Source organism: Chinchilla lanigera, unplaced genomic scaffold (genome assembly GCF_000276665.1).
Source record: "Chinchilla lanigera isolate Chin_1 unplaced genomic scaffold, ChiLan1.0 scaffold00054, whole genome shotgun sequence".
Taxonomy (NCBI): Eukaryota; Metazoa; Chordata; class Mammalia; order Rodentia; family Chinchillidae; genus Chinchilla; species Chinchilla lanigera.
This window is the reverse complement of record NW_004955455.1, coordinates 10,341,084-10,366,303: the sequence shown is the minus strand read 5'-3', so window position 1 is coordinate 10,366,303 and position 25,220 is coordinate 10,341,084. Positions and strand designations below refer to the sequence as shown.

Sequence of the window (25,220 nt, the reverse complement as noted above, 5' to 3'; positions counted from 1 at the left end):
CAACAGTGTAAGGATGGACACACACACACACACACACACACAAAGGGAAGACAGCTGTGAATATGGAATCAGAGGCTGGAGTAATATATCAACAAACCAAGAACCATGGAGGATGCCAGCAACCACTGGAGGCCAGAGGGGCCTTTCCCTATGCCTCTGGAGGGCCCATGCTCAGCTGACAACTGGATTGCCTTTTGGCCTCTAGGAGAGAGAAAAAATCAACTTCTGTTGTGTTGAGCCACGAGTTCACAGCGCTTTTTACACAGCCGCAGGAGATGAACTGATGCTCCATCATGATCTCTGCCTCTCAGCCAGCTCTACACATTCCGAAACCCAAGGTCGTGAACTCCAAGGGGATCCCCAGGGAACACAATTGCTCGGGTCCAGGCATGAGAAAATCCTCTCTAGGGATGGCTCATGGAAGAAACACAGCAAACTCCCTGAAGCCGCCGGAGGATTGCGAACATGGGAGAAGCCCAAGGACCTTTACCTTCAGAATGTACTTGACACCTCCATAAATCAACTCCACATCCACAATGTTCAGCAGAGAATCCGCTGGGAGGACCTGGCCTCTGAGAGAGAAGACAGAGCTGCTGTCAGCCTAGGAAGGGACTGAGAATGCCATACCCTGTAATTCAAAAGTATCACCAGGGGCTGGGGGTAGCGCTCAGTGGTAGAGTAGATACTAAGCATGCACAAACCCCTGGGTTCTGGGTTCTATCTCTGGCACCACAAAGAAAAAAATCCAGCTCTTTGCTCTTCCCAACCACCAGCCAAGTGGATTGTGCCTAAAACCTAACAACTCTGATTAAAAAGCACAGGACATAGATCTTGCCAAGGAACCTGGCTTCCTCAAAATGTAAGGAATTGTTGAAGGACATGAGATTTTAAAAAGCTTTTTCAGGTTGAGCGTGGTGCCACATGCCTGTTATTCCAGTACACTGGGAGGCTGGCGCAGGAGGATGGTAAGTTCAAGCCCAACCCAGGCAATTTAGTGACTTAGTGAGAGCCTCTCTCATCCAAAATAAAAAAGGGCAGGGGTTGTAGCTCAGCGTGAAAGTCCTGTGTTCGATCCCCCTACCACAAAGTAAATGGACATATAAAACAGCTTTTTGGGAGCAAAATCCATAATGGCTCCATCTGGGGAAAATTCCCCATGTGGGACCTGCCTTCTGTCGTGAAAGAAATCAGTACAGGGATAAAGACTTCATTACCACGCCAAAGCACAATAGCCCCATCACTGAAAATGTTTATCCTTTATTCTCTTCTTCCTAGTTCACTTGCCTGTCACAGTAGTTCTCAATCAGGGGCAACTTTGTCCCTACTCCTGGGTCACGGGAGACGTAACAGTCTCGACTCAGGGAAGGGCTGCTCCCGGCATCTAGTGGGCAGAGGCTGTGGATTCTATCATCCTACAGGGCACAGGACAGCCCCGCCCCCATGGCCCAGCACAAAGCGCCACCGGAGTTGAGGTGCGAGTCCCAGCCTATCCATCGGGTACCTGGTCACTTTCCATTTTAGTCCTTTTCACTGGTCACCTTGAGATTCAGGTACGGGTCTGAGAAAGAGGCTCTCAGGAGAGATGACCTTTGGCCTGCTCTGCTTCTCCTCCCACCTTTCCCTTCCCTGAATTCTGAACTCCCGAGCACTACCTGTTCCTTACACAAGGCAGCACCAGCCTCCCAAGGACTGCCTGCGAAGTGACTGCTGCCTCGGGCTCAAGCAGCCTACCTGCTCCCACCCCTCCCCCTCTTCCAGGGTGGCTCGGGTTTATCCGCGGGACTTCGCAGAGGTAAACTGGTGGGAAGGGCTCATCAACTGCCTGGTGACTGGTTTGCCACTGAAAGCACAGCCTGCTCTCTGCACCACCCATACTTAACACATCATAGAGGCCCCACCTTTCCAGAGAGTGCAAGAAATCCGTCATGCATGTTCTGAACATCACATCTGCCACGTTCAAGGCCCCGCACACCACCCCGAGCATGATGTCCGGCTTCTCCGCCTAGGAAAGACTCCAAGTCTCAGTATCTGTGGGGAGCTGTGGGTCTCGGCCACCTGGAGGGGAGACGCAGCAGCTCCCCACCTGCACTTTCTGGGCGATGAGGTGGTCCAACCAGCCCGTGTCGATGTCGTTGTTCTGGAAGCTCTCTGTCTCCAGGAGGTTAATGAGATACTCCACGGTGGTCCGGAAGTCGCCCCGGATGGACAGTTCCTTCAAAGCCACCACCATGTTCCTTGAGGGGGATGACACGTGATTGTTTTCAAACGCCTACAGAGGTCCCACGCACTTTTCCAGAAGTAGTTCTCAAAGCGCCAGAAGAGCACAGGAGTTAAGATAGGGCCGCATGTCATTCTCAGCTCAGTGGTTACTCAGCCAGTCAGTAGCTGAGTAACCTTGGACAAGCGACTTGACTACTCTGGTCCTCAGTTACCTCCTCTGGGAAATGGGGAAATATCCTCGAAGTCACATAGGTGTTTGAAGATTAAAATGAGACATTCCATGTAAAGCACAGGGTCACTGACCGCCAAGAGTTAGCTGCTGTGAATGTGATTAAGTATCACTATAGTTATTATTAACTATGATGGAAGCTAATGGTTGGCAGGGTAAGCTCTGTAGTTGACACCAGGTCTGTCTCTCCTGGCTCTATTCAAGTCTCCTCTTCCCAGAGCCAGAACCACCTCCAGACACCCACAGGGCTGCTCCATCCAACAGGATCACGGTGCGCCTGCAGAGGGGGATCGCTGCTAGCTGTCTCAGGGCTGGGGGCCACTGGCAGACTCCTCAAAACACAGCCTCCAACTTCAAAAAGTGTTTGGGGGGAAATACATGAGAGGACGGCAAGGTACCGAACATACCTCTTCCCCACAAGGAACCGAGCCCCTTTGAACTAGCTAGGTGTAAGGAAGGGGTAATAACGGCCCCATTTTGGGGGTGAGAAAATGAACACACAGTGAGATCAAACATGGGTATGACTACACTTTGGGAAGCCAGGTATGGGGCTGGAACTAGAAGCTAGTGACTAACTGGTCCCTAGTCAAAGTGACTGACTGGTCTGTGTGCCTGGGGCATTCCCAGGGCAGCACTGAGAGGTTGATGCCCTTGGAAACCAGTCCCAGGAATGCAAGGCAGTTGATCCCTTATTGGACTGCAACAGCAACAGGAGAAGTTGGAATTATTCCCTCTGAATTCTGTTAAAGCTATGGTCAGTCCTGTACAGCGTGGGACAAGCCCCAGGTCATTTTATTTGGAGGGCACTGGCCAGCTGTACCGCCTCCCACCTCCTCCTTTAAGCCTTGTACACTGTAAATAATCCTCTACACGTCAATGACCTCAATTTGCCATTCGACATGATTAAAATGCAGTATTCAAAGCTGGAAAGAGGTCCAGTCATTAAAACTGCCAAATTCAATTAAATGAATTCGTGGCTAGGTGCCCTGGGCCAGATCCTAATGCTTTTTAAATGAAATATCCACAATGCCTTTGTGTTCTGTCACTCTGAAAGGCAGTTATCCGCCCAAAATGAGAATGTTTAATTACAAAGTAAGCTGGGTTTTTACCCTGCTGTACCCTTGGCAAGGCTGGAAAAATGTGAGACGTGGCATTTCAGAATTCGGGGTCCTTTGATCAGTGCAGGTTTCTGAGCGCTGCGGGAACTATGACGAATACGGACTTGGCTGAAGGGGGGACGCAGGCTGTGGTCACACCAGAACACACCCTAAGAAATTTAGTCTCAGCGTGAATACAGCCAAGAATGGAACTGGTTATGAGGGTTAGATCTCAAGCAGCTTCTGCACTTTTTCTCAGCTGTAATACTCAGAACCTTTAAAACACTTGGTATTACCTTGAATGTTCTTTAGGTCTCCTTTAAGTTAGACCTTGTATGAGCTCAACGCCAAACAGCTTTGGTGAGCCCATTTCTGCTTCTTGGGTTCTTCAATAAAGGAAGAGAATTTGTTCCTTTTTTTGAAACAGGGTCTCACTATGTAGCCCAGGCTGGGCTTGAATTTCAGATGAGCCTCCTGCCTCAGCCTCCCAAGTGCTGGGATTACAGGCATGTGCCACCACACCCAACTGAGAATTTGTTCTTGAACTTCAAGCAGAGAGGTAGTTAAAATAGGGTCTGCCTGTGATTCACAGCCTCGGTCTCCTAAAGCCATGCATTGAGGGATTTGGGGTTCTTACAGGAGGGAAGGAATGAAGCAAAAAAGGAAGGAAGGACTAGGGGAAGAAGGAGAGGCAAAGGGAGGAAACACAGATGGATGGACTAGGGGAAGAAAGAGAGAGGGAGGAGCAGGGAAAGCAGGGGGAGGCAGGCAGGAGATACTGACGAAATAGCCTCCTCCCGGTTCTCGCCCCAGGAAAAGCAGTGCCCAAACTGGGAATCCGCGAACTCGTGTAAGCCCCCTGTGGCAGCCACGCTGAAGTAACCCCACACATTCTTGCTGCTGCGGAAATTCAGTTCCTGGACGGTCCCGGAGCTCGGCTTAAAGCCCTAGAGTTCAGACAGGGGGAAAACAAAGTGGAAGAAATCATCACTCTAAATCTATTTGCATCAGAATTCAGTTCTAGGAAAACCCAAGAACCCTGACCACAATCAAAAGCTTAGCATGCTCGGTAAATATTGCTACCTCTTGCTACACCTGTGGGTGTAGCGATTTGTGGGGAATCCATTTGTCTCTAATTCTGACTTTTAAAAAACTGTAGAACAACAACCGAGCGTGGATGAGGGGAGGTGCCGATGTAATGTGGGCGAATTTTGATTACTGAGGGAGTTGGGTGAAGGTACGTTCTGGTTTTATACACGACATTTTAGATAATAAAACTTTAAATAAAAATAAAAGTAGGCGCTGGGGGCATAGCTCAGTAGTACAGCACTTGCTTAGCATGTGTGAGGGTGTGGGTTCCAGTCCAGGCACTGACACAAAAAAAGTAAGGAGTGCATAGATATCTAACTCTGGATGAAGATTTGGGCAAATGAAAAGACCTAGTGTACCCTGTGTGGGATCATGTATTATACACACACACACACACGATTCCATTCTGGAAGGTGACCCACCAGTGGGATCTTGCTGAGGGTGGGTGGACGTGGAACAGCCTCACTGGGACTAGGGTTCCAGAGTTAAGTAATGAGGCACATCCAGTTAGGAGGGGCCTGGGATCCAGTGAGACATGGGGAATTCCAGGTGCCTGGGCTGCTTCCAAACCCAGGTCTCCATCCTTCCAGAAACCTCTAATAACTCCCCAGCTCTCTGAGCAATTCTCAGTTTGCTCATTCACCAGAGGTGGTATTTAACTTGCAGAAATTCCAAACAGATATAGGTCCTATAGCTTAAAATTCTTTAATCAAGAGAGGCAGCTCTCTTACCCCAAGTTTCTTGACTGTAAGAATTAAAGATGTAAACATTACACAATGTCCACATATAAATCAAAAAATTGTGTTACCTCATTGATATGTACAATTTTTATGTTTACATGTATTTGTATTATATATTTAAATTATATGTACATATAATTTTATGTTAAATATATTACATTTTAAAAATTAAATAAATAAGCTGCAGTACACTAATGAGTTATGTGATAATCTATGTGGTCACTGAGCATGTGAACTGTGATAGATATCAGTTGGCTCATTTTTCAAGATTGAAGAACAAGTCACAAAATGATCAAGATTATATATATATGTAATATATAATATATATAATATGTATAATACATAAATTATATATATGGTTTGGCAGAATATAAATATTCCCCAAAATTAATGTGACTATCCTATGTCTTAAACATACACTAATAAAAAAGATCAAGTCACAAAAGGACTTTCGACAGTGGGACAGATTCTGTGTATATTATGGCAAAACACAGGCCACCAAAAATGCAAGGTCTTGGGCTCTAAACCTGAATGTTGGTCCGAAAGATGGCCAGTGTATTGCGACTGGGCTTGCCTGGCCTCAGCAGGTCCTGGCAGGAGGTACAGGACGAATGACCCCACCTCCTGGCTGTCGTCCGAGTAATAATGCCCAGTAGTAGCAGCACTGTCCTATAAGTAAGTACTAAAGTGCTGGGTGATCTGCTTGTGCCAGGCACACGTTATGTGACCCATAACCCAATAAACACACATGTCCCTTCGACTCCCCAGTGTCCCTGTATATACACAAAGAAGCTTGGACAACTGGTATCTCCTCCAAGGCTACCTTCAGGGTCTCCCCCAGGCTGGGAGGTCTGAAATGCTGGAAGTGCAGGGGCCCCACACTTGCCTCATCTGGATTTTCGCTGGTGATTCTGGCTGCAATGACGTGGCCACGGGCGAGGGGAGGGTTTGAAGGAGTTTCAAAAAAAATGGGCGTCACCCCCCATGGAGACTCTCCATACAGAAGCCGGATGTCCTTCAGCCTGTGCAGCGGCACACCCATGGCAATCTGAAATCGAGAAATCCATCCCACAGGTCAGTCCCCAGGATGCCAGAGGAAGAGGCTCAGTCAGTGATTTGAGACAGACTGAGGACAGAGCACCCATACACGCGCAGAGCTGTAGTATGGCACGACAGGCGAGATAAGACCTGGCTTCCCCAAAGCAAACAGTGTCATTGTGCAAAGAAGCACCCAGGAAACAGCACCGCACAATGCGACATGGGCCTCAAGGTCAAGGTACAGACTCTCAGAGCGAAGGAGAGAAGTGACAGTGCTGGATGCAAAGGGCAAGGGGGTTAGGAGGGACACAGGGAAAGCCCGAAGGAAGAACAAACAAAACCCAGGTACTCTGGACACCAGTTTAACCACAAGACTGATTTTTGACATTCTGTGTCTCTTGACCAGTGCACTAAGAACAATTCAAAATTGCCTCTGTGATATTCTGTCAAGATATAATCAAATCCAAATCAAGGGACACTCTGCCTGAACTTGTCCAAAATGCCAACATCGCACAAGGGTTTTATTCTCAGTACTGCATGCAATTAAAAAAAAAAGTCACTGTCAAGAATAAAAAAATAAGGTGTGGTGGTGCATGCCTCTAATCCCAGAACCTGGGAGGCAGAGGCAGGAGGATCACTGTAAATTCAAGGCCAGTCTGGGCTACATAGTGAGTTCAAGGCCACCAGATTACCTGGTGAGATCCTGTCTCAAAACAAGAATGAAAAAATAATACCAGGAAGAGTTCCAATTCATCTGAAATTTTTTAAACTAAAAAATACAAACAGATCAAATAAAACAACAAGAACTCCAGTGATGGAAGAGGGGGAGATGGGAAGGAAGGAGGAAAGGACAGAAGAGACAGAGGAAGGGAAGAAATGTTTAAAGATTTTTAAGAGTTCTTTGGGTGTTTGTAACTGTGGGTCAGGTGTTCTCAACAGGCTCAGCACTGTCCCCAAGGGGGTAAAAAAATTTTACTCTTTTTACGTACAAAGCACAGATATAGCACCCAAAGAGATACAGACCCATAATGACAAAGTTTCACCAGGAAAGGATTAGGAAAAAAATGTCCTTAGAGAGGCTGATGGCATGGTTTAGATCTACAGTGCATCCCCCAAAGTCTCAGGTGTTCTCGTGTCTTTGGAAAGTGACTGGCTCATGGGACACTGTGCTCCTTAGTGGACTGACCCACTGAGGAGTTCATGCGCTGTGAGGTGAGGCGCATGTGGATGGGTGAGTCACTGGGGAGGTGACTGGCTGCGTCCCCTCTTCTCCCTCTCTGCTTCCTGGCTGTCATGGAGTAAGCAGCTTTCCTCCACTACCCTCTCCTACCGTATTACTTCTTCCTTGGAGCCCAGCCAGTTATGGACTAAACATGCTGAAACTGTGAGCCCAATAAACCTTCCCTCCTTTAACCTAGGCGTCCAGTGTTTTGTCCTAGCAACAGGAAAGTGACTAACACAGTAAGAATCAAAGAAGGTTGGGTCTATGAATAGGTGTCAGGGGTCCACAAATGCTCAAGTCATATGAAAAATATTTTCCTAGGGAGAAAGTCTACCGCTTTTGTCTCTAATGGCTCTTGGCCAGACCAAGGAGACAAATGGCTTCCTGGAAGGTTCTTAGTTTTCACAGTTCCCATCAATACACATACCGTTGTCATTCCCAGGGGACAGCCAGCCAAAAAAGGGACAGGCCTAGGCCTCCTTCCTGGGATAGAAGAAACGCCAGGGCTGGGGCCCGCTTCCTCACCTGTAGCTGGGCAGCTGGCAGGTTGACGTCAGCAATCATTTCTGTGCAGGGATGCTCCACCTGCAGGCGGGGATTCAGCTCCAAGAAGTAGAAGCTGCCATCCTGGCTGTAGAGGTATTCAACTGTCCCTGCGCTCACATAGCCCACGGTCTTGGCCAGGCGGACTGCACACTACAGAGAACAGGAGACAGAAACCCACGATTTCCAGTGGTTTTCTCAGGTAGTTAGTGGTCACCAACTAGCATGTAGGACCTGCTACTTGGGAGCCTCAGAGTCAGCTGAACCAGCACATCTGTGAGCTGCTGAGATCACCTCCGGGAGGGGCCCCCTCCTCTTCTTCTTGGGCCCACCCGCCTTCTGGCCACGCTGGCTCAGAGCTGCCCCCACCCAAGCTTGGCAAAGCAAACCTGCTCCATGAACTCAAACACAGCAGGTGGGGCGATGGTGGCTGGCGCCTCTTCAATGATCTTCTGATGCCGCCGCTGGATGGAGCAGTCCCGCCCAAAGAGTGACACAGCATTCCCGTACTGGTCAGCCAGGACCTGGACCTCCAGGTGCCGGGCGTGCTGGGCCAGCTTCATGAGAAAGACGGGCGAGCCTGGAACCTCACTCTGCACCTGTGGGTAGCAGGGCCACTCAGTCTCCATGGGGAAACCAGCTGTGGGGGCTTCTAGAAGTTCTCAGAAGAGACCATCAAATAGCAGCTGTGTGGTTATAGGACCGCTCTAGGAATCTGCCCATTTTCAACCTTTGTGGTTCCTCTCTCAAAGACCTGACATCCTCATGTTTTCAAGTCAAACGTTGTGAAAAGGGCGAAATATCCCCACAGTCCTATTTCTTAAAGATAACGCACTGAGAGTGCAGTTCTGGGAGTCTCGTGTCCAGCATGATGACTACCACAGACAACAACATACCATATGCTTGAAATTTGTTGAGAAAATCTCAGGTGTTCTCACCAAGCACACACAAGTGGTAACCACGTGAGAGGATGGATCTGTGAACTTGACCAGATCCATCAAAGGTACATCTGACATTTGTACATTCCATTAAATGTCCACATAACAGAACATCATGTTTGGGGCCTTCAATATATGCAGGGTTTCTTGCATAATTTTATTTTTATGTACTACAAGTACATATTAATAAAGAAAATATAATAACACTCTTCTTACTTCTAGGAAGAATTAAAACAAAATTTCATAATGATATATGCAGTTCTACATGTTAATGGTTTTCTCCTACCTATGTAGTAACACACGTATAGAATATTTCTTTAAACAAAAATGGGGTCAGATCACACTCTTGTGCAGCTTTCCTTTACTTGATCACATGTATCCTCCCAGTTGGTTTTCCATGAGGAACTTATAGAGATACTTATTCCATCTTTTTTTTATTCCATCTTTTTAATGTCTGGAAGGCACTCCTTTACAGGGATAACAGCTAGAGATTCTTCGAGAAAGATGATGTGAAAATAAGCATTCAAATGGAATGATTTCCCTTCCCCTCCCTTTCTCTCTCTCTTTTTCTTTCTTTCTCTCTTTTTTCTTCCCTCCCCTCCCATCCCCTTCTGTCCCCTCCCTTCCCTTCCCTTCCCTTTCCTTTTCCATATTAGGAATTGAACTCAGGGCCTTTTCACTTTGTTTTGATGTTGGGTCTTGCTAAAGTTACTGGGATGACCCTGCACTTGAGATCCTTCTGCCTCAGCTTCCCATGTAGCTGGGATCACAAATCTGAACCACTGAGCCTGACTCGGGATGATTTCTAGGAGTCATCAGTGGGTAAAAAAGCGAGTTGAAATAACATATGGGATGATCTCAGTTACATGAAAACTCATGAAATAGAATTATCTGAACACCTATGTAAAAGCATCTCCAGTGATGAGGCTTAAAAAAGACCTAACCAGGAAAGAACAGCAGTTATATCTGAGAGACAGGGGGTTGGGTCATTCTCTCTGTCCATTCCCATCTTGTTTGAATCCTTACGATAAGAACATTTTTGTGTCAATGAAAGAACAGCGTTAGGGAGAGGCATGTGTGTGAGAAGGCAGGAGGTGTGTGGTGTGCTCTGTGATCTCTGCTCCCCTTTGCGGTGCCTCTAAAAAAGCAGCCTATCTCTTAAAAACTGAGAAGAAAGAAGCTTTGGAATCGGTACCACTTCCAATGCAACCTGGTATCTAAGACTGGATCCTGCAGAAGGGAAAAGCCATTCCAAGAGAAGACCTGAAATATGAATTCAGTCTGAGTTCGCTTAACAGAAACATTCCCAATGTTCATCTCTGAGCTGTGACAAACAGGAATAGTTCTGTGACCCGTTAACAGTGGTGGGAATGGGGTGAGGCTGGACAGCAACTCCCTGTGCTACTGTTAACCCTTTCCTGTGGATGCAAATTCTTCTCCCCATGGTCCACAAATCCCTGTACATCTCAACAGACACACCATGATAGTGAAGTTGCTACTTTCATTGTATGACATGCATTGCCAAGAGCAATATCATTGCCAAAAGCTTTCCTGTAAGCTATTTTCTAAGGTGTATTTGTAAGTTCTTATAAAGTGATTTAAGTCCTTCTTAGATCTTTGGGGGGGTTTTGTTTTTTGAGACTGGGTGTTGCTTGTATTTGCAGTACTCCTGCCTCAGCCTATCATGTGCTTAGATTACAGGTGTGCGCTACCGTGCCTGCCTCCCTATGTCTTTATGTAAGAAAATAATTCAGAGAAGGAGAAAAAAACTAAGTAGTAGTTATAGTAGGCTGGGATGGTGATGCACACCTGTAATCCCAATCCTGGGGAGATCGAGGTAGGAGGTTCATGAGTTCAAGACCAAACTGGGTGACTTATTCAGATCCTGTCTCAAAAGAAAGTTTTAAAAATCTGAGACTATAGCTCAGTGATAAAACACTTGCCTAACATGCTCCAGTCCCGGGATTCAATCCCTAGTACGGTAATTTTAAAAAATAGTTTCATAAATAAGTCTAGAGGTATGTATAGAATGTTGTGCCCTCATCAAAATAATTGTGAACACTGAAACAACATCGCAAATATTTTAATGTGGAAGAAAATGTAGTTTAGTCTTTATAAAATATACACAGGAATAAGGTCTAGAAGAAAACCTAGAAATATTATAATAGTTTGGTTTAAGAATGGGAAGGTAGTGGTGCACACCTATAATCCCAGCACTCGGGAGGCTGAGACAGGAAGAACACCATGAGTTTGAGGCTAGCTTGGGCTACATAAGCAAGTTCAAGGCCAGCCTGCACTACATAGTAAGACCCTGGCTAAAAAAAAAAAAAGAAAAAAAGAAAAAAAAACCAAGAATGAGAAGGTAGTCAGTACGATTTTACTTAAACAAGAGAAAGAACACACAAAATTTACTACATGCCTAGGCATGGGAGTATTAGGTGCCAGTAAAACCCTTCTAAACGTCAGTACTAACAGGCATAATATTTAAAACCAAACAAGAGTTTTGTATGATGGTGCACACTTGTAATCTCAGCACTCTAGTATGCTGAGATAGGAGACTGCAAGTTTCAGCCCAGCCCAGGTAACTTACTGACTGAGCAAAACTCCATCTCAAAATTTAAAAAAAAAAGACTGGAGAAGTAGCTTAGTGTGAAGGCCCTAGATTTAATCTATAGTAGCACAAAATGAATGGAAGAGAGAAAGAAAGAAAGAAAGAAAGAAAGAAAGAAAGAAAGAAAGAAAGAAAGAAAGAAAGAAAAGAAGAGAAAGAGAAAGAGGTAGAGAGAGGGAGGGAAGGAGAGAGAGAGGAAGGAGGACGGAGAGAAAGAAGGAAGGAAGGAGGGAAGGAAGCTAGCTAGCAGTAGCTACAAATAGGTAAATATATAATATGTTCCCACAATTAAAACAACCAAAAAATAAAGTAAAAACTGACCATCTAGAATATTAAAAACACCAAGACTCCTACAATACCTACACCTTGACAGGTAAACAGTCACAAGCAGGTATTCTGACCCTGTATCTATGAAATCCTTTAAAAATGCAGTGAGTCACTGAATCAAACCATCCATAGAGGCAGCGTAAAGGGCCGGGGACGTAGCTCAGCGGCACAGTGACTACCTGGCAAATGCAAGGTCCTGAGTACAATTCCCGATACCAAAACCAAAAAGGAACAAAAAGGCAAGTAGTAGTGTAAAATCAACACAAACCATGATGTTCCTTAACAATGTAAGTACATATCTGCGTCAAAATTCAACCCAGGGACTGGGACGCAGCTCAGCAGCAGAGACCTTGCTCAGCATGTGTGAGGCCTCGGGCTCAGCGCCCAGCACCACAACGTAACAACAAAACACAGAACCAGAAAGTACAAACACAGTTATAGATCCAACTCCTACAAAGGTCTTCCCCAGGGTTAGGGAATAATTACAACAGAAATGATCCAGCGATCAACAACCAAGCAAAACAATTCCCAAAACCCGGAAGAATACAAGCAAGAAAAGCTCACTTGTCGGAAAAGCATGGGGAAGTCCTCGGTGCTCTCAGCCTTGCGGATTCCTTTCCCTCCGCCCCCTTCGGAAGCTTTGATCATCAGTGGAAAACCAATCTTTTCTGCTGCCTGGGAGAAAAGGATAAACAGGCCTCTTGAGAGCTGACACAGGTGCCACGACCACTGAGGGAGGAAAAGGTTCTGGCGCCCCGGCCCCTCTTCATTTACCTCCAAGCCTTCGTCGACGTCTTTCACACAACCCCGGTCATAAACATCTTCCGGGACACTGATCTGCTTCCCCTGTTGCAGATCCTTCTCTGCCCACTCCACTGTCAGACCTGGAGCATCACAAAGAAAGCCCACTGTTCCCGAGGATGGCAGAAACACGTAGCCTAGAACCCACAGGGCCTCTCCCTGCCTAAGCTCCTGCAGACCAACAAGCCACACACCGTCCCTTTAGTGTCCCACAGCCAAGTGCTTTTCACTGTCTTAGCACTGACTCACCGTGAACAGGAATCAAGCTTATGAAATTCACTTCAAATTTTGGTCTTGAAGTGCCTCTATTTACAAATGACTCTGCCTTCTTTATGGCAGAGTAGTACTCCATTGTATATAAATACCACTTTTTCTTTATCCATTCATCTGTTGATGAGCATATGGGCTGTTTCCAAGATTTAGTTATTGCAAATTGTGCTGCTATAAACATGGGAATGCATATATCACTATGGTATGATGCTTTTAACTCTTTTGAGAAGATGCCTAGAAGGGGAATAGCCGGATCAAATGGAACCTCTAGCTTTAGTTTTTTGAGGAATATCCATATTGATTTCCATAGTGTTTGTACCAATTTACACTCCCACCAACAATGGACAAGGGTTCCTTTTCCCCCACAGCCTTACCAGACTTTGTTATCAGTTGATTTCTTGATAATAGCCATTCTTTCTGGAGTGAGATGGAATCTCAGTGTTTTAATTTCATCTCCTAAATGACCAGTGATGTTGAACATTTTTGCATATATTTATTCGCTGTTTGTACTCCTTCATCTGAGAAGTGCCTATTCATTTCAAGATGACCATTTCTGGATTGGGCCTTTGAATTTGAGGGAGTCTGATTTTTTAAAATTCTTTATGGATTCTAGATATTAGTCCTTTGTATCAGGAAGAGCCAGTAACATTTTTTTTCCATTCTGTGAGTTGTCTCTTCATTCTGTTGGTGGTTTCTTTTGCTGTGCAAAACCTTTTTAATTTGATGTGATCCTAGTTGTTGATTCTTTGTATTATTTCCTGTGCTATCAGGGTTTTGTTCATTAAGTCTTTGCCTGTACCTTTTCTTTCTTTCTTTCTTTCATTCTTTCTTTCTCTCTTCCATTCATTTTGTGCTACCACAGATTAAATCTAGGGCCTTCCACACTAAGCTACTTCTCCAGTCCTTTTTTTTAAAATTTTGAGACAGAGTCTTGCTTAGTCAGTAAGTTACCTGGGCTGGGCTGAAACTTGCAGTCTCCTATCTCAGCATACTAGAGTGCTGAGATTACAAGTGTGCACCATCATACAAAACTCTTCTTTTGTTTTAAGTATTATGCCTGTTAGTACTGATGTTTAGAAGTGTTTTACTGCCACCTACATGCCTAGGAATGTAGTAAATTTTGTGTGTTCTTTCTCTGTCTTCAAATGTTTTACCTATTCTATCTTCCAGCAGATTGTTTCAGTTTTTATATTTGATCTTTGATCTATTTCAGCTTTAATTTAGTGCATGGTGAGAGATTTGGGTCTAGGTTCAAAACTGGCATATGGACAGTCAGATTTCCCAGCATTATTTATTAAACAGCTACCTTTCTTCTAGTGAAAGTATATGCCCCCTTTATCAAAAATAAGGTAACTGAGGTGCTTGGAGTTGTTTCTGCATCTTCTAATCTATCTCATTGATTGTCAGGTCTGTTTTTATTTTTGTTTTTTCATGGTTGTTGTTTGGTTTGTTTCATTTTTGTTTTTTTGCCAGTATTATGCTGTTTTTCTCGCAGTAGCTTTGTAGTATAGCTTCAAATCAGGGATTGTGATGCCTTCTGCCTTGCCCTTGTTGCCCAGAATTGGTTTGCTATTCTGGGTTTCTTTAGGTTCTACATGAATTTTAGGATTGTTTGCTCTAGTTCTGTGAGCTATGCTACTCGTATTTTGTTTGGGATTGCATTAAATCTGCATAACAGTTTGGAAGTATGGCCATTTTCACTAAATTTGTTCTGCCTATCCAACAATAGGGTATGTCTTTCCATGTTTTGATATCCTTTTCATTCTCCTTCTTCAGAGCACTGTAGTTTTCTATGTAAAGGTCTTTCACTTCCTTCATTAGATTGATTCCAAAGTACAGTATTTCATTTTTCTTGATGCTATTGTAATAAGTGTTGTTTCTCTAATTTCTCTCCCAGTAAGTTTGTTATTTGTGTACAGGAATAGTATGAATTTTTAACTGCTGACTTTGTGTCTTGCTATGCTACCAAATTAGGCTGTTTATTCTAGGAGTCTTTTGGTGGAGCTTTTGGGGTCTTCTACGTAGAGTATCATGTCATCCACAAATAATAATTTAACTCTTTCCCTTCCTATCCGTATTCCTCTCTCTTGTCTAATTGCTCTGGCTAATGCTTCCAGAACTAGACTGAACGGGACAGGTGATAATGAGCATCCTTGTCTTGTTTCTAATTTCAGAGTGAAAGCTTTCAGTTTTTTTCCATTTAGTATGATGTTGACTATTGGTTTGTCATACATGGCTTTTAACAGATTGAGATAAAGACCATCTGTTCCAACTTTCTGTAGGGTTTTTATCATTAGTAGGCGTTGGACTTTTCCAATGGTTTTCCTACGTCTAAAATATTGCACTGTTTCTCACGTGAGAAATCTCAAGGGTAAATAAGGAGCAAAATGGAAGACAGATTGGGAAGTAGGAAGAACACACCCAAATGGGAAAAGGAACAAGGGAGGGGAAGGGGGAAGGGAAAGAAGGGGAAAAGGATTTTTTAAAAAAGAAGGAAAAAATGGGAACAAATTTCTGTAAATGGGGAAGGGAAGAAAGGTGGAAGGGAAAGGAGGGGAGAGGGAAAAAAAGAATTGAGAAATATTACATACAAGGACAAATTCCCTATGATAAATGTGATCATTACATATGGCAAATATGCACTAATGAAAAAAATTTTAAAAAAGGAAATTCAGACTGAGTCTATGGACAGCAACATCTGACCCTGAATGCAAAAAACTCCCAATTCTACCCTGAGGCGTCACCTATAATGGGAATCACATGAAGATTCCAAAACCATGTAAAGGCTTAACAAAGAAAAATAAATGTTCCAAAACTGGAAAATTTCTCAGTAGAAGAAAACATCAGGTTGAATAGTGAACTCCTGAGACATTTTCCTGTTTAGTTTTTAATTTGTCCTAAAAATTCCACTTTTAGGAATTTATTCTAAGATGATTACAAAGCATATATCGATTTAACAAAAAAGATTATCAAAGCTCCATTCCTTTGATTATTTTTAAAACTAGAAAACAAATTAGGAAAAAATCTAAATTATATAACTACAGAGGATTATTAAGTAAATTACAGTACTTCCATGTATAATCTATGCAGCATTTTAAATGATGCAAAGTATATTTACCGACCTAGAAAGATATTCAACAGTGGGGGTGAAAAGTCACAGTCTAAGAAATATAAGCTCTGACTTTTTTGACCAGGGATATAGCTCAGCGGCACAGCGCCTGTCTGGCAAGCACGAGGTCCTGAGTTCAATTCCCAGTAATAATATAAATAAATAAATAAATAAATAAAATAAAGGCTATATCTGCAAAAAAGGCTGAAGAAGTGGAAGCTACACTGAAATAAATGTTCAACACAGCCAGGTGCGGTGGCACACATGCTGTACTCAGCTAATCGGGAAGCTAAGGCACATGGATCCCAAGTTCAAGGCTTGCCTGCCAACTTAGCAAGATTCTGTCTCAAAATCAAATTTAAAAAGGCCCGGGGATATAGGTCAGTGATAGGGCACTTTGGCTAACATGTGCAAGGCTGTAGGTTCAATCCCTACTACTGCAGAAAAAAAAAAAGCTCAACACTGGATCATAGGATTATGATGATTTCTATTTCTTTTTCATGCTTCTCCTATTTTCTAAGTTGTCTACAATGGAATTGCACCACTTATATAATAACTTCACATTTTTAAACAAAATAATTTGAAAAAACCTACTCCAGTCCCCCTAACTGCCCACCTCAGCAAGACTGGGCTAGAAGTTTCCCCAAGGTGAAGCTGACTGTCCCTTACCACTTCCGCTCCAGGGCAGGGTTGGAATGTCGAGGGTCTGAGCCACAATGGTGGAAGCAATCTTATCTCCCAAGGCCCACATGGCCTCACTGGGGGGTCCTGAAGAATAAGGCAAGAAAAAGAGCAGGACCTAGTCAACCACAGGACCCATGAAGCCGAATACCAAGCAAGTACACAGAGGTCCCCACTGTCCAGGAATATAACTGCACGTCAGGAAAAAAACAAATCTGTTAGTCTGCTATTGCATCGGTCAACTTTTCACAACTGAACTGTAACTTTTTTTTTTTGGCATATGGAGTCTACACAAAATTCACTTTGAGGAAAGCCAAAAACTGGAGCAAGGGGGCAGGCTAGCACCCCAAAGAGCTGGACAGGGAGTAGCAAACTTGTTCTATAAAGAGCAGATACAGGAGACATCTTCAGCTTTGTGGACCCAATGGTTTTTGTCACAGTCAACTTTTCCAGGACAGTTGGCTCTCAGTTCCATTTGAATTCAGTACTTGAGTAGTCAGCGAATCACACATACAGTTTTTTTTTTCTTTTTTAATTGTATCTGCACCTAACATGCACAGCCTCTTTTGTTATTTCATAATGCAGTGCATGTAGCATGTACATCACATTAGGTATTTCAAGTAATCAAGAGATAATTTTAAGTACACAGAAGAGTGGGAGAAGCTCAATTCCTGAGTATACAAAGGCCCCTGGTTCAATTCTGGCACTGCTAAAACAAACCCCAAAAAAGTTTCAACTACACAGGAGGTTACATGCAAATACTATGTCATTTTACATAAGGGGCCTGAGTATTTGTGGTTTGGGTATCTATGAGGAGGCACGAAACCAGTTCCCCAAGGATACCAAGGGACGTGTGCACACATGGAGTTCATACATTACGTAGGCAAATAAAAGAGCTGAAACCAGCCAGGTACAGAGCTGCACACCTATAATCCTGTAATTCTGGGAGGCTGGCCCAAGAGTTTCACAAATTCAAGCAATTTAGCAAGACTTGTCTGAATAAATAAATGAATGAATGAATGAGGGCCAAGGATACAGATCAATGCAAAAGGCCTGGGTTCAAGCCGCAGTACCACGAAAAAAGAAAAAAGTCCTAAAACCAATGGATGCCATGAGAAAGTAAGTGTTGTTTTACCTAATATATGATAGAAATGAGAGGCTCTGGTTCCAAGAGGTTGACAGCAATCTAAAGCCTGAAAACCACACAGACCAAAAAGCTATCCTCTCAGAACCGGCACCTCAAACTTGGTCAGAAATCTGAACTTGGCTGATATCTTAGTTCCAGCAGAAACACTAGCCAGGGGCTTTGCTGGAACTAGCATCATCCCATTGTGATAACCATGATAATAGTTTCTATTCTAGCGGCCTGGCCAACTTACCCTTGGCCCCACCCATCCCTGGACCCATCTGCTACCCACAGTGAAAGGTGATATGGGAAAACAAACTGACCCCAGCTTTTCCAGGCAGCACCAGAAAGAGACTCTGCCCCAGGGTAGCCTCCCATCAGTGCTCTAATCCCCACACACGTGACAGACGAAGTGCATTGTACCTAAGAAGGCGATCCCATGCTTGCACAGCAGCTCTGGAAGCTTGGGGTTCTCAGAGGCATGGCCCCAGCCGGCCCATACTGCCTGCAAACACAGAAATGAGTGAACAAAGATCCTCCGTGAACCTGCCTCCCACAATACCAAAAGCTCTTTGCTGTGTTACATCAGCCTGTTCTGAACTCAGAATGGAAGCGTTCCAGGGTTCTGTGCATCGCTCCCACGAGGGCATGCTTGGGCTCCCTGGCCCAGTTACCTGCACGGGGATTCTCTTGGCGATGTCCACGATCAGCTCCACATTGGCGTAGTTGTTGTTGTTGGGCCCTCCGGGGACAGGGACGTACTGATCTGCCATCTTGATGTACTCTGGAATTCAACAGGAGGGAAAAGGGAAGAGAACTGACAGATGGAAGTCAACCGCTGAAATTGCAAGACGCAGGCACATTCCGGCCATGTGACGGCAATGGCCAAACCTGTGAGGATCTGAGGAACACTGACTATGATCTTAAATATGTGAAAATAAGTGAGCTCTGGACAAGGAAACAAGAAAGGAAGCAGTCTGGCAGGATGGTGATATCAGAGATGGGTTTTTAAAATTCCTAGAGTACGCAAAGTTTATCTTAATGTTGTGTTACCATTAAATAATACAACAAGCTGGGTACAGTGACACATGCCTGTAATCCCAGGTACGTGAGAGTCTGAGGCAAAACAATCACCCATTTGAGGCCAGCCTGGGCAACTTAGCAAGACCCTGTCTCAAAAAGTAAAAAGCTGGAGATGTAGCTCAGTGGCATCGCACTTGCCTAGTATATGTGATGCCCTGGGTTCAATACCTACTACCAAAACAAAAATAAAAATAATTTTTACATTGTGGTAAAAAATACATAACAAAATTTAGCACTGTAACAGCTTTTAGGCCCACAATTGAGTAGTTTTAAGGATATTCATGTCACTGTGAAACAGACCTCCAGAACTTTTTCTCTTTACAAATGTGAGATTCTATAGTCATGAACAACCCCCCGTTTTCCTTCCCTGAAGTCCCTGGCACCCACTCTTCTATAGTCTGTCCCTACGAATCTGATCATTTCATTTTTTTTTTTCAAGAAAGAGTCTCATTATGTAGCTCGCTGGTCTTCAATTCACTATGTAGCCAAAACTTGCCTTGAACTCATGGCGATCCTCCTGCTTCAACCTCCTGATTGCAGGTGTGCACCACCACACTCAGTTCTAGTTACTCTTATAAGTGCAATCACATGCAAGTCTTCTTGCAAGTGGTTTATTTTGCTTAGCATAATGTCCTCAAGTCCCATCCATGCTGCATCTTATGACAGATTCCTTCCTTTTTAAAAAAGTCTTTAAGGCTGGGCATGGCACTGCATGCCTCTAATCCCAGCACTTGGAAGGCTGAGGCAGGAGGATCTTTGTGAGTTCAAGACCAGCCTGGGCTACAAAGTGAGCTCAAGGCCAGCCTCAACTGCATAGTGAGACCCTGTCTCAAAAAGACAAAAAGACAAACAAAAAAAATAAAAAAGTTTTCAAGGGCCGGGGATATAGCTCAGCAGCATAAGCACCTGCCTGGCAAGTGCAAGGTCCTGAGTTCAATTCCTGGTACAAAAAGAATTTCATACATGTATACAGCACATTTTTATGATCTCCATCCCCCACTGCCCTTTCTTACATTGATGGAATCTCAATGTAATCTTGATTTGCATTTTCCCTCTTTGTTTCCTTCCTCTTGTCTATGAATAGTCTCTCTTCTATTTTCATGTCTTTCAGAGTCAACATATTAGGGAGAACATGTGATACTTGTCTTTCTATGCCTGGCTTATTTCACTTAACATGATGATCTCCAGTTCCATTCATTTTCCTGAAAGAACAAAATTTCATTCTTCTTTATGGGTGAATAATACTCCACTGAGCAGCTATACCACATTTTCTTTATCTATTCAGGTCTTAATGAGCACCTAGATTCATTCCATATGGTGGCTACTGTACATATTTTGTCCTGCAATACACTAAGGTATGCAGGTATCCCTACAGTATGCTGGCTTTAATTCCTTTGAGTATATACCAAGGAAAGGTGTAGCTACATCAAACGATAGCTCTATTTTTAGGGCTTTTTTTTTGAGAAATTTCCATACTGGCTTCTATAGCAGCTATAATAATTTCCATTTCTGCCTGTTTTTTAGATGGGTTTCCCCCATTCCCTACATCCTTGCCAGCATTTGCCGTTTTTTGTATCTCAATGACAGACATTCCGACTGGGGTGAGATGGAATCTCAATATAATTTTGATTTGCATTTTCCCAATGGCCAAAGATGCTGAACATTTTTTCCATATACTTATTGCCCATTTGTACTTCTACCTTTGAGAAGTGTCTATTAAATTCATTGCCTATTTACTGACTGGGTTATCTTATTTTTTAGTGGCTTTTGAGTTCTTACATATTCTAGATGTTAATCCTCGACAGAGAGTACCTGGTAAAGATTTCCTCTTACTCATTTGTTTATTCTTGCTATTACTTCCTGTGCTAATGGAATACTATTCAGAAAGTCTTTGCCTCTGGCCCATGGTTTCAAATGTTTCCCCTGTGCTAGCTTCCAGCAGTTTCACAGCTTCTGATATTATACCCAGGTGGGCCAGGAGGAACAGTCACGCTTGGATTTCTGTGTCTACACATAAAGTTCCACATCACTCATCTTCAGGATCATACAGAGAGTACACTTGTGTCAACCTTTGTCTTTGGCTTGAGCCTAATGTCTCCCAGTCCAAGACACTGCTCAGTGGCCATCCTTTCGTTACTTTCTTTGGTTTTATTGATGGGTGGGCTTTAAGGACAGATTCCTAGAAGCAGAACTTTTGACTTAAAGAGCGTGGGTATTTTATTTTCTCTTCCAAGGGGGTTAAAATAAAAATATTGTGTTATTCTTTAAAAGGAAGATAATCCATGATGCAAAATCAACATTTAAAAAACCAATAACTTTTCTATATATTAATAATAATAGTCATAATAAACTAGTTGAGAAAGAAATTGGGAAAATTGCATTCACAGTAACTTTAAAAAAAGCAGGCCCACCTGCTTCCAATGTTTGGCAAACACATATGTGTCAGACACCAGGGAGTTCCTGGGATGATAAAGTGAGTGTTCAGACAAGCCTGTCTGCGTTGAGTTTTTCTTTAATGTTAGAGAGGATAAACAAGAAAACAGACACAGTATCCACAGGCCTGAGTCACTGTCAGGAAGGAAATAAATAAGGTTCTCCCAGAGAGGCTGGGGGATCTCAGGATCAGAGGTTAAGGGGCTGCCATGCAAAGGACTTTGGGGAAAACCAGTCAAGAGAGTCCAGCTATGCCCAGGCCCTGCTACAGTAAAGTGTGAGACAGCGCAGGACCTGGTGATGGAAAGTAAGAGGCATGAGATAGAGTTAGGTGGCTGGCAGGGCCCTGGTCATATGGGGCCTTCTTGTCTGGGTAGGATCTGGAATGTTAGTCTGTCATGATGGGAGACCTGGTAAAATAATGCTCTCAACTCAAACAGACCAGGGCTCCAGTCTCACCTGTGTCACATGCTGCCTGTAGGAGTGGGCAAGTGATAAGTTTATATCTCTGGGCCTCAACTGTCTCATGTACAAATTGGGGCTGTGAATAAAAACCAAGGCCACATCTATGCGGGACAGAGCCCAGGGCTTGTGCACTGGGAGAGCTCAAGGGACAAGCTCCTAGTGAGGTTAGTGAACCAGGAATAACACTTTAACCTCTGAAGCACTTTAAGAAAAGGAGCAGAGGAAGATGGCAGAGTAGTCAGCAGCAGAGAAATAGCCTCTCTGAGATTTGCTGTCCAGATGCTGGAATATAGCAATGTGAGAAAGAGAAGGAAGGTCCTGAGGACCCAGAAAGGGTCTGAAGTGAAAATTGAAGCCCGTGGAGAGAGTGAAGAGAGAGACTTCAATGCAGAAGAAGAAGGTGGCAAGCAGAAGTTTCTCCCTGAGCCCTGACTCACGGCATGGGAGGGTTGACTCAGACCTGCAGACACCCAGTGACTACTGGCGGCCCCAGAGTCCTCCATGGAGAAATGCACCATTTTTCTAAGCTCCTCTTTTTTAAAAAATATTTTTTTCCCTTAAAAAAAAAAAAAAACTCTTTTCAGTTTTCTCTCCTGAGGGTAAAATCACCACATTGAACAGTGGAATAGAGCAGTGGACACAGTGGACTACAAAGGCTGGTGAGTTATTTGGGTTCAGATGTACTCCAGGAGAGGGCAATGGTCCGGTGCCATCTTGGAAAGGGGCCAGCTGAGCTCAGAACTCAGAGCAGCTGCGGGCTGGCTCCATCTAGTGGCTCTCCGTGTCAGGGTGAAGCTGACATCATTGTTCAAAGTGGCAGGAGGCCCACAGAGTGTTGCAGGTGGAACAAATCAGGCTCCAGCTTCACAGCTACAAACCAGCCTGAACCTCAGTGGAACTAAATGTGCAGGCTTGCTGAGATTACCCACTACTCTGCTGTAAATCTATGGCTGGCTGGTTGGGATTAGTCAGTATGGATCTTGACTCTGTCTGACCAATTTGTCCACCAGTGATAGCAGTGGACATTTTTTTTTTAAGTGAACCTTTTTTTTTCTTATTTTCTTATTATTTTTCTTTTTTCACTTTTCTTGCTTTTCTGTTCTTTTTTTCTTGATTGTTTCTTCATGGTTTTGTATGAGTGTGCACATTGTTTCTAGTTATTGTTGCTGTTGTTCTGTTCTTGCTTTTATTTCTTCCTTCTTGCTTTCCTTCCTGTCTTCTTCACCAGTTCCCCAAAGTTTGCAGGATCTTCCTTTGTCTTCCAGCCTTGCTTCTAATCTCTTCCTCTTCTTCTATTTATTTTTTTCCCCAACCTCTTTTCAACTTGCTCCCCTGAGGGTAAAATCACCACACTGAGGGCATATTTACTGTATACAATTTTCTGGTTTCTTTTAGATTTTGTTCATACTTTCACAGGTGGCAAATTAATAGTTACCTCAGTTTGTCATTTTCTAGGCTGTGTTTGATGTTATTGTTATTGCTGATTGTACTATGTTAGCCAAGGTGACATAATTGTTCTAATCAGTTATCCTTCCTGCTATGCCAAGACTGAGATTGTGTAATAGTTATAAAAAATATGATAGGCCAGTTCCAAAGAACCAGAGGATAGGTCAAAAGGCAGCAACTTCTCATTCTCAATAAAATGAAGAGGTAGGATCTTGAAAGAGACTCAATACCCAAAGGCCAGTTAAATCTGGAAGACATCTTTGAGAAGTAGTCATTTCCTAAGGGTGCTAAATACTAGCAATAAAGCTGGTTGCCATAAGCAATTTATAAGCATCAACCCAGGAATTAAACTTAAAAAAATAGAAAATAAGAAGATATGGAAATAAGATGCAACCCCAGATTTCTAGCTCACCAAAGGTGAACTCAAGGGGCAATGAGTTGGAACAGTTTAAAAGCCACCCACCCGGACTCTCTGAAGTGGTAACAGCAGAAGTAAAAAAGTAGATGAATGAAGTTCTAGAAAAACTCAAATCAGAAATAATTTCTCAGATAACTACAGAGATGGGGACTGTACTGAAGGACATGATTAGTGACTTTAGAGCAGACACAGATTTAAAAAAATAGAGGAGTTTAGAAAAATGATGCAAACTATGAATGTCCAACATAAAGAAATTGAATTCATGAAACAAAAATTCTGCTCAAGGTATAAGCAGCAGGATGAGCCAATGTGAGGACAGAATATCAGACCTAGAAGACAGGATTGTGGTTAGTGATCATGAAAAGAAAGATTCCTTAAAAATATCAAGGGATCATGAAAAATCAATCCAAAGCTGATAGATGATGCAAAGAAGACTAACATAAGATTGATCGCAGTCAATGAAAAAGCAGAAGATGGTACAAATGACATAAAATACCTGTTCCCAGAAGTAATGGCAGAAAACTTCCCAAGCAGAGAAAAAGAATTTGACATACAGAAAATGAGGCATATAGAACTCCAATTAGCCATGCTAAAAAAAAAAATTATATTAAAGTATATAAAAGTTAAGATTCCAGAAATTTAACACAAGAACAGAATATTAAAACCTGTTAGAGAAAAGAAACAAATCATTTATAAAAGAAGGCCCATCACAATCACAGCAGACTGCTCAACACAAACCCTCAAGTCAAGAAGAGCTTGGAATGAAGTATCTCAGCCCTAAGAGAAAACAACTCCAACCCAGACTGATATACACTGCAAAACTATCTTTCAAAATTAATGGAGAAATAAGATATTTTTATGACAAAGAACACCTGAGGAAATTCATGACCACCAAACCAGCATTCCAAATTGTTCTGCAGAACATTCTAGAAAGAGATAACAAGGATAACAACTCCATGAACCCCAACAGAATGAGTCCACAAGGCAAGGCACACAATTAAACAGAGTGGAAAAAAAAGAGAACCAACAACAAGAAACATGATAAGGATAAATGAATACATATCAATTACAACCATCACTGTAAATGGTCTTAATTCACCAATTTAAAACAAAAAACAAAAAACAAAAAACAGACCAGGAGAATAGATCAAGAAACAAGATCCAACAATATCCTGCATACAAGAAACACATTTAATCAAAAAGAAATTCATAAACTGAAAGTCAAAAGATGGAAAACAATACTCCATAGGACAGGAACCCAGAAAAAAAGCAGGGTAGCTATTCTATTTGCAGACAAAGTGGATTTCAAGCCAATACTGATTAAGAGAGACAAA

General features: G+C 43.2%; 1 protein-coding gene across 5 annotated transcripts in view; it reads right to left on the bottom strand.

The window, feature by feature from the left end:
- The window catches only part of Acacb (acetyl-CoA carboxylase beta), a 145,132-nt gene that overhangs the window by 61,136 nt on the left and 58,776 nt on the right, over positions 1–25,220 (bottom strand). For all 5 annotated transcript variants that reach the window (XM_013520459.1, XM_013520458.1, XM_005396484.2 and 2 more), the window contains 12 exons: positions 18,716–18,825; positions 18,465–18,546; positions 16,904–17,002; positions 12,829–12,938; positions 12,619–12,729; positions 8,568–8,777; positions 8,161–8,331; positions 6,262–6,423; positions 4,330–4,493; positions 2,084–2,234; positions 1,899–2,002; positions 491–572 (listed from right to left, as the gene is read on the bottom strand). In XM_013520459.1, coding sequence (XP_013375913.1) covers positions 491–572; positions 1,899–2,002; positions 2,084–2,234; positions 4,330–4,493; positions 6,262–6,423; positions 8,161–8,331; positions 8,568–8,777; positions 12,619–12,729; positions 12,829–12,938; positions 16,904–17,002; positions 18,465–18,546; positions 18,716–18,825 — 1,556 coding nt within the window. The remainder of the gene's footprint in view (positions 1–490; positions 573–1,898; positions 2,003–2,083; positions 2,235–4,329; positions 4,494–6,261; positions 6,424–8,160; positions 8,332–8,567; positions 8,778–12,618; positions 12,730–12,828; positions 12,939–16,903; positions 17,003–18,464; positions 18,547–18,715; positions 18,826–25,220) is intronic.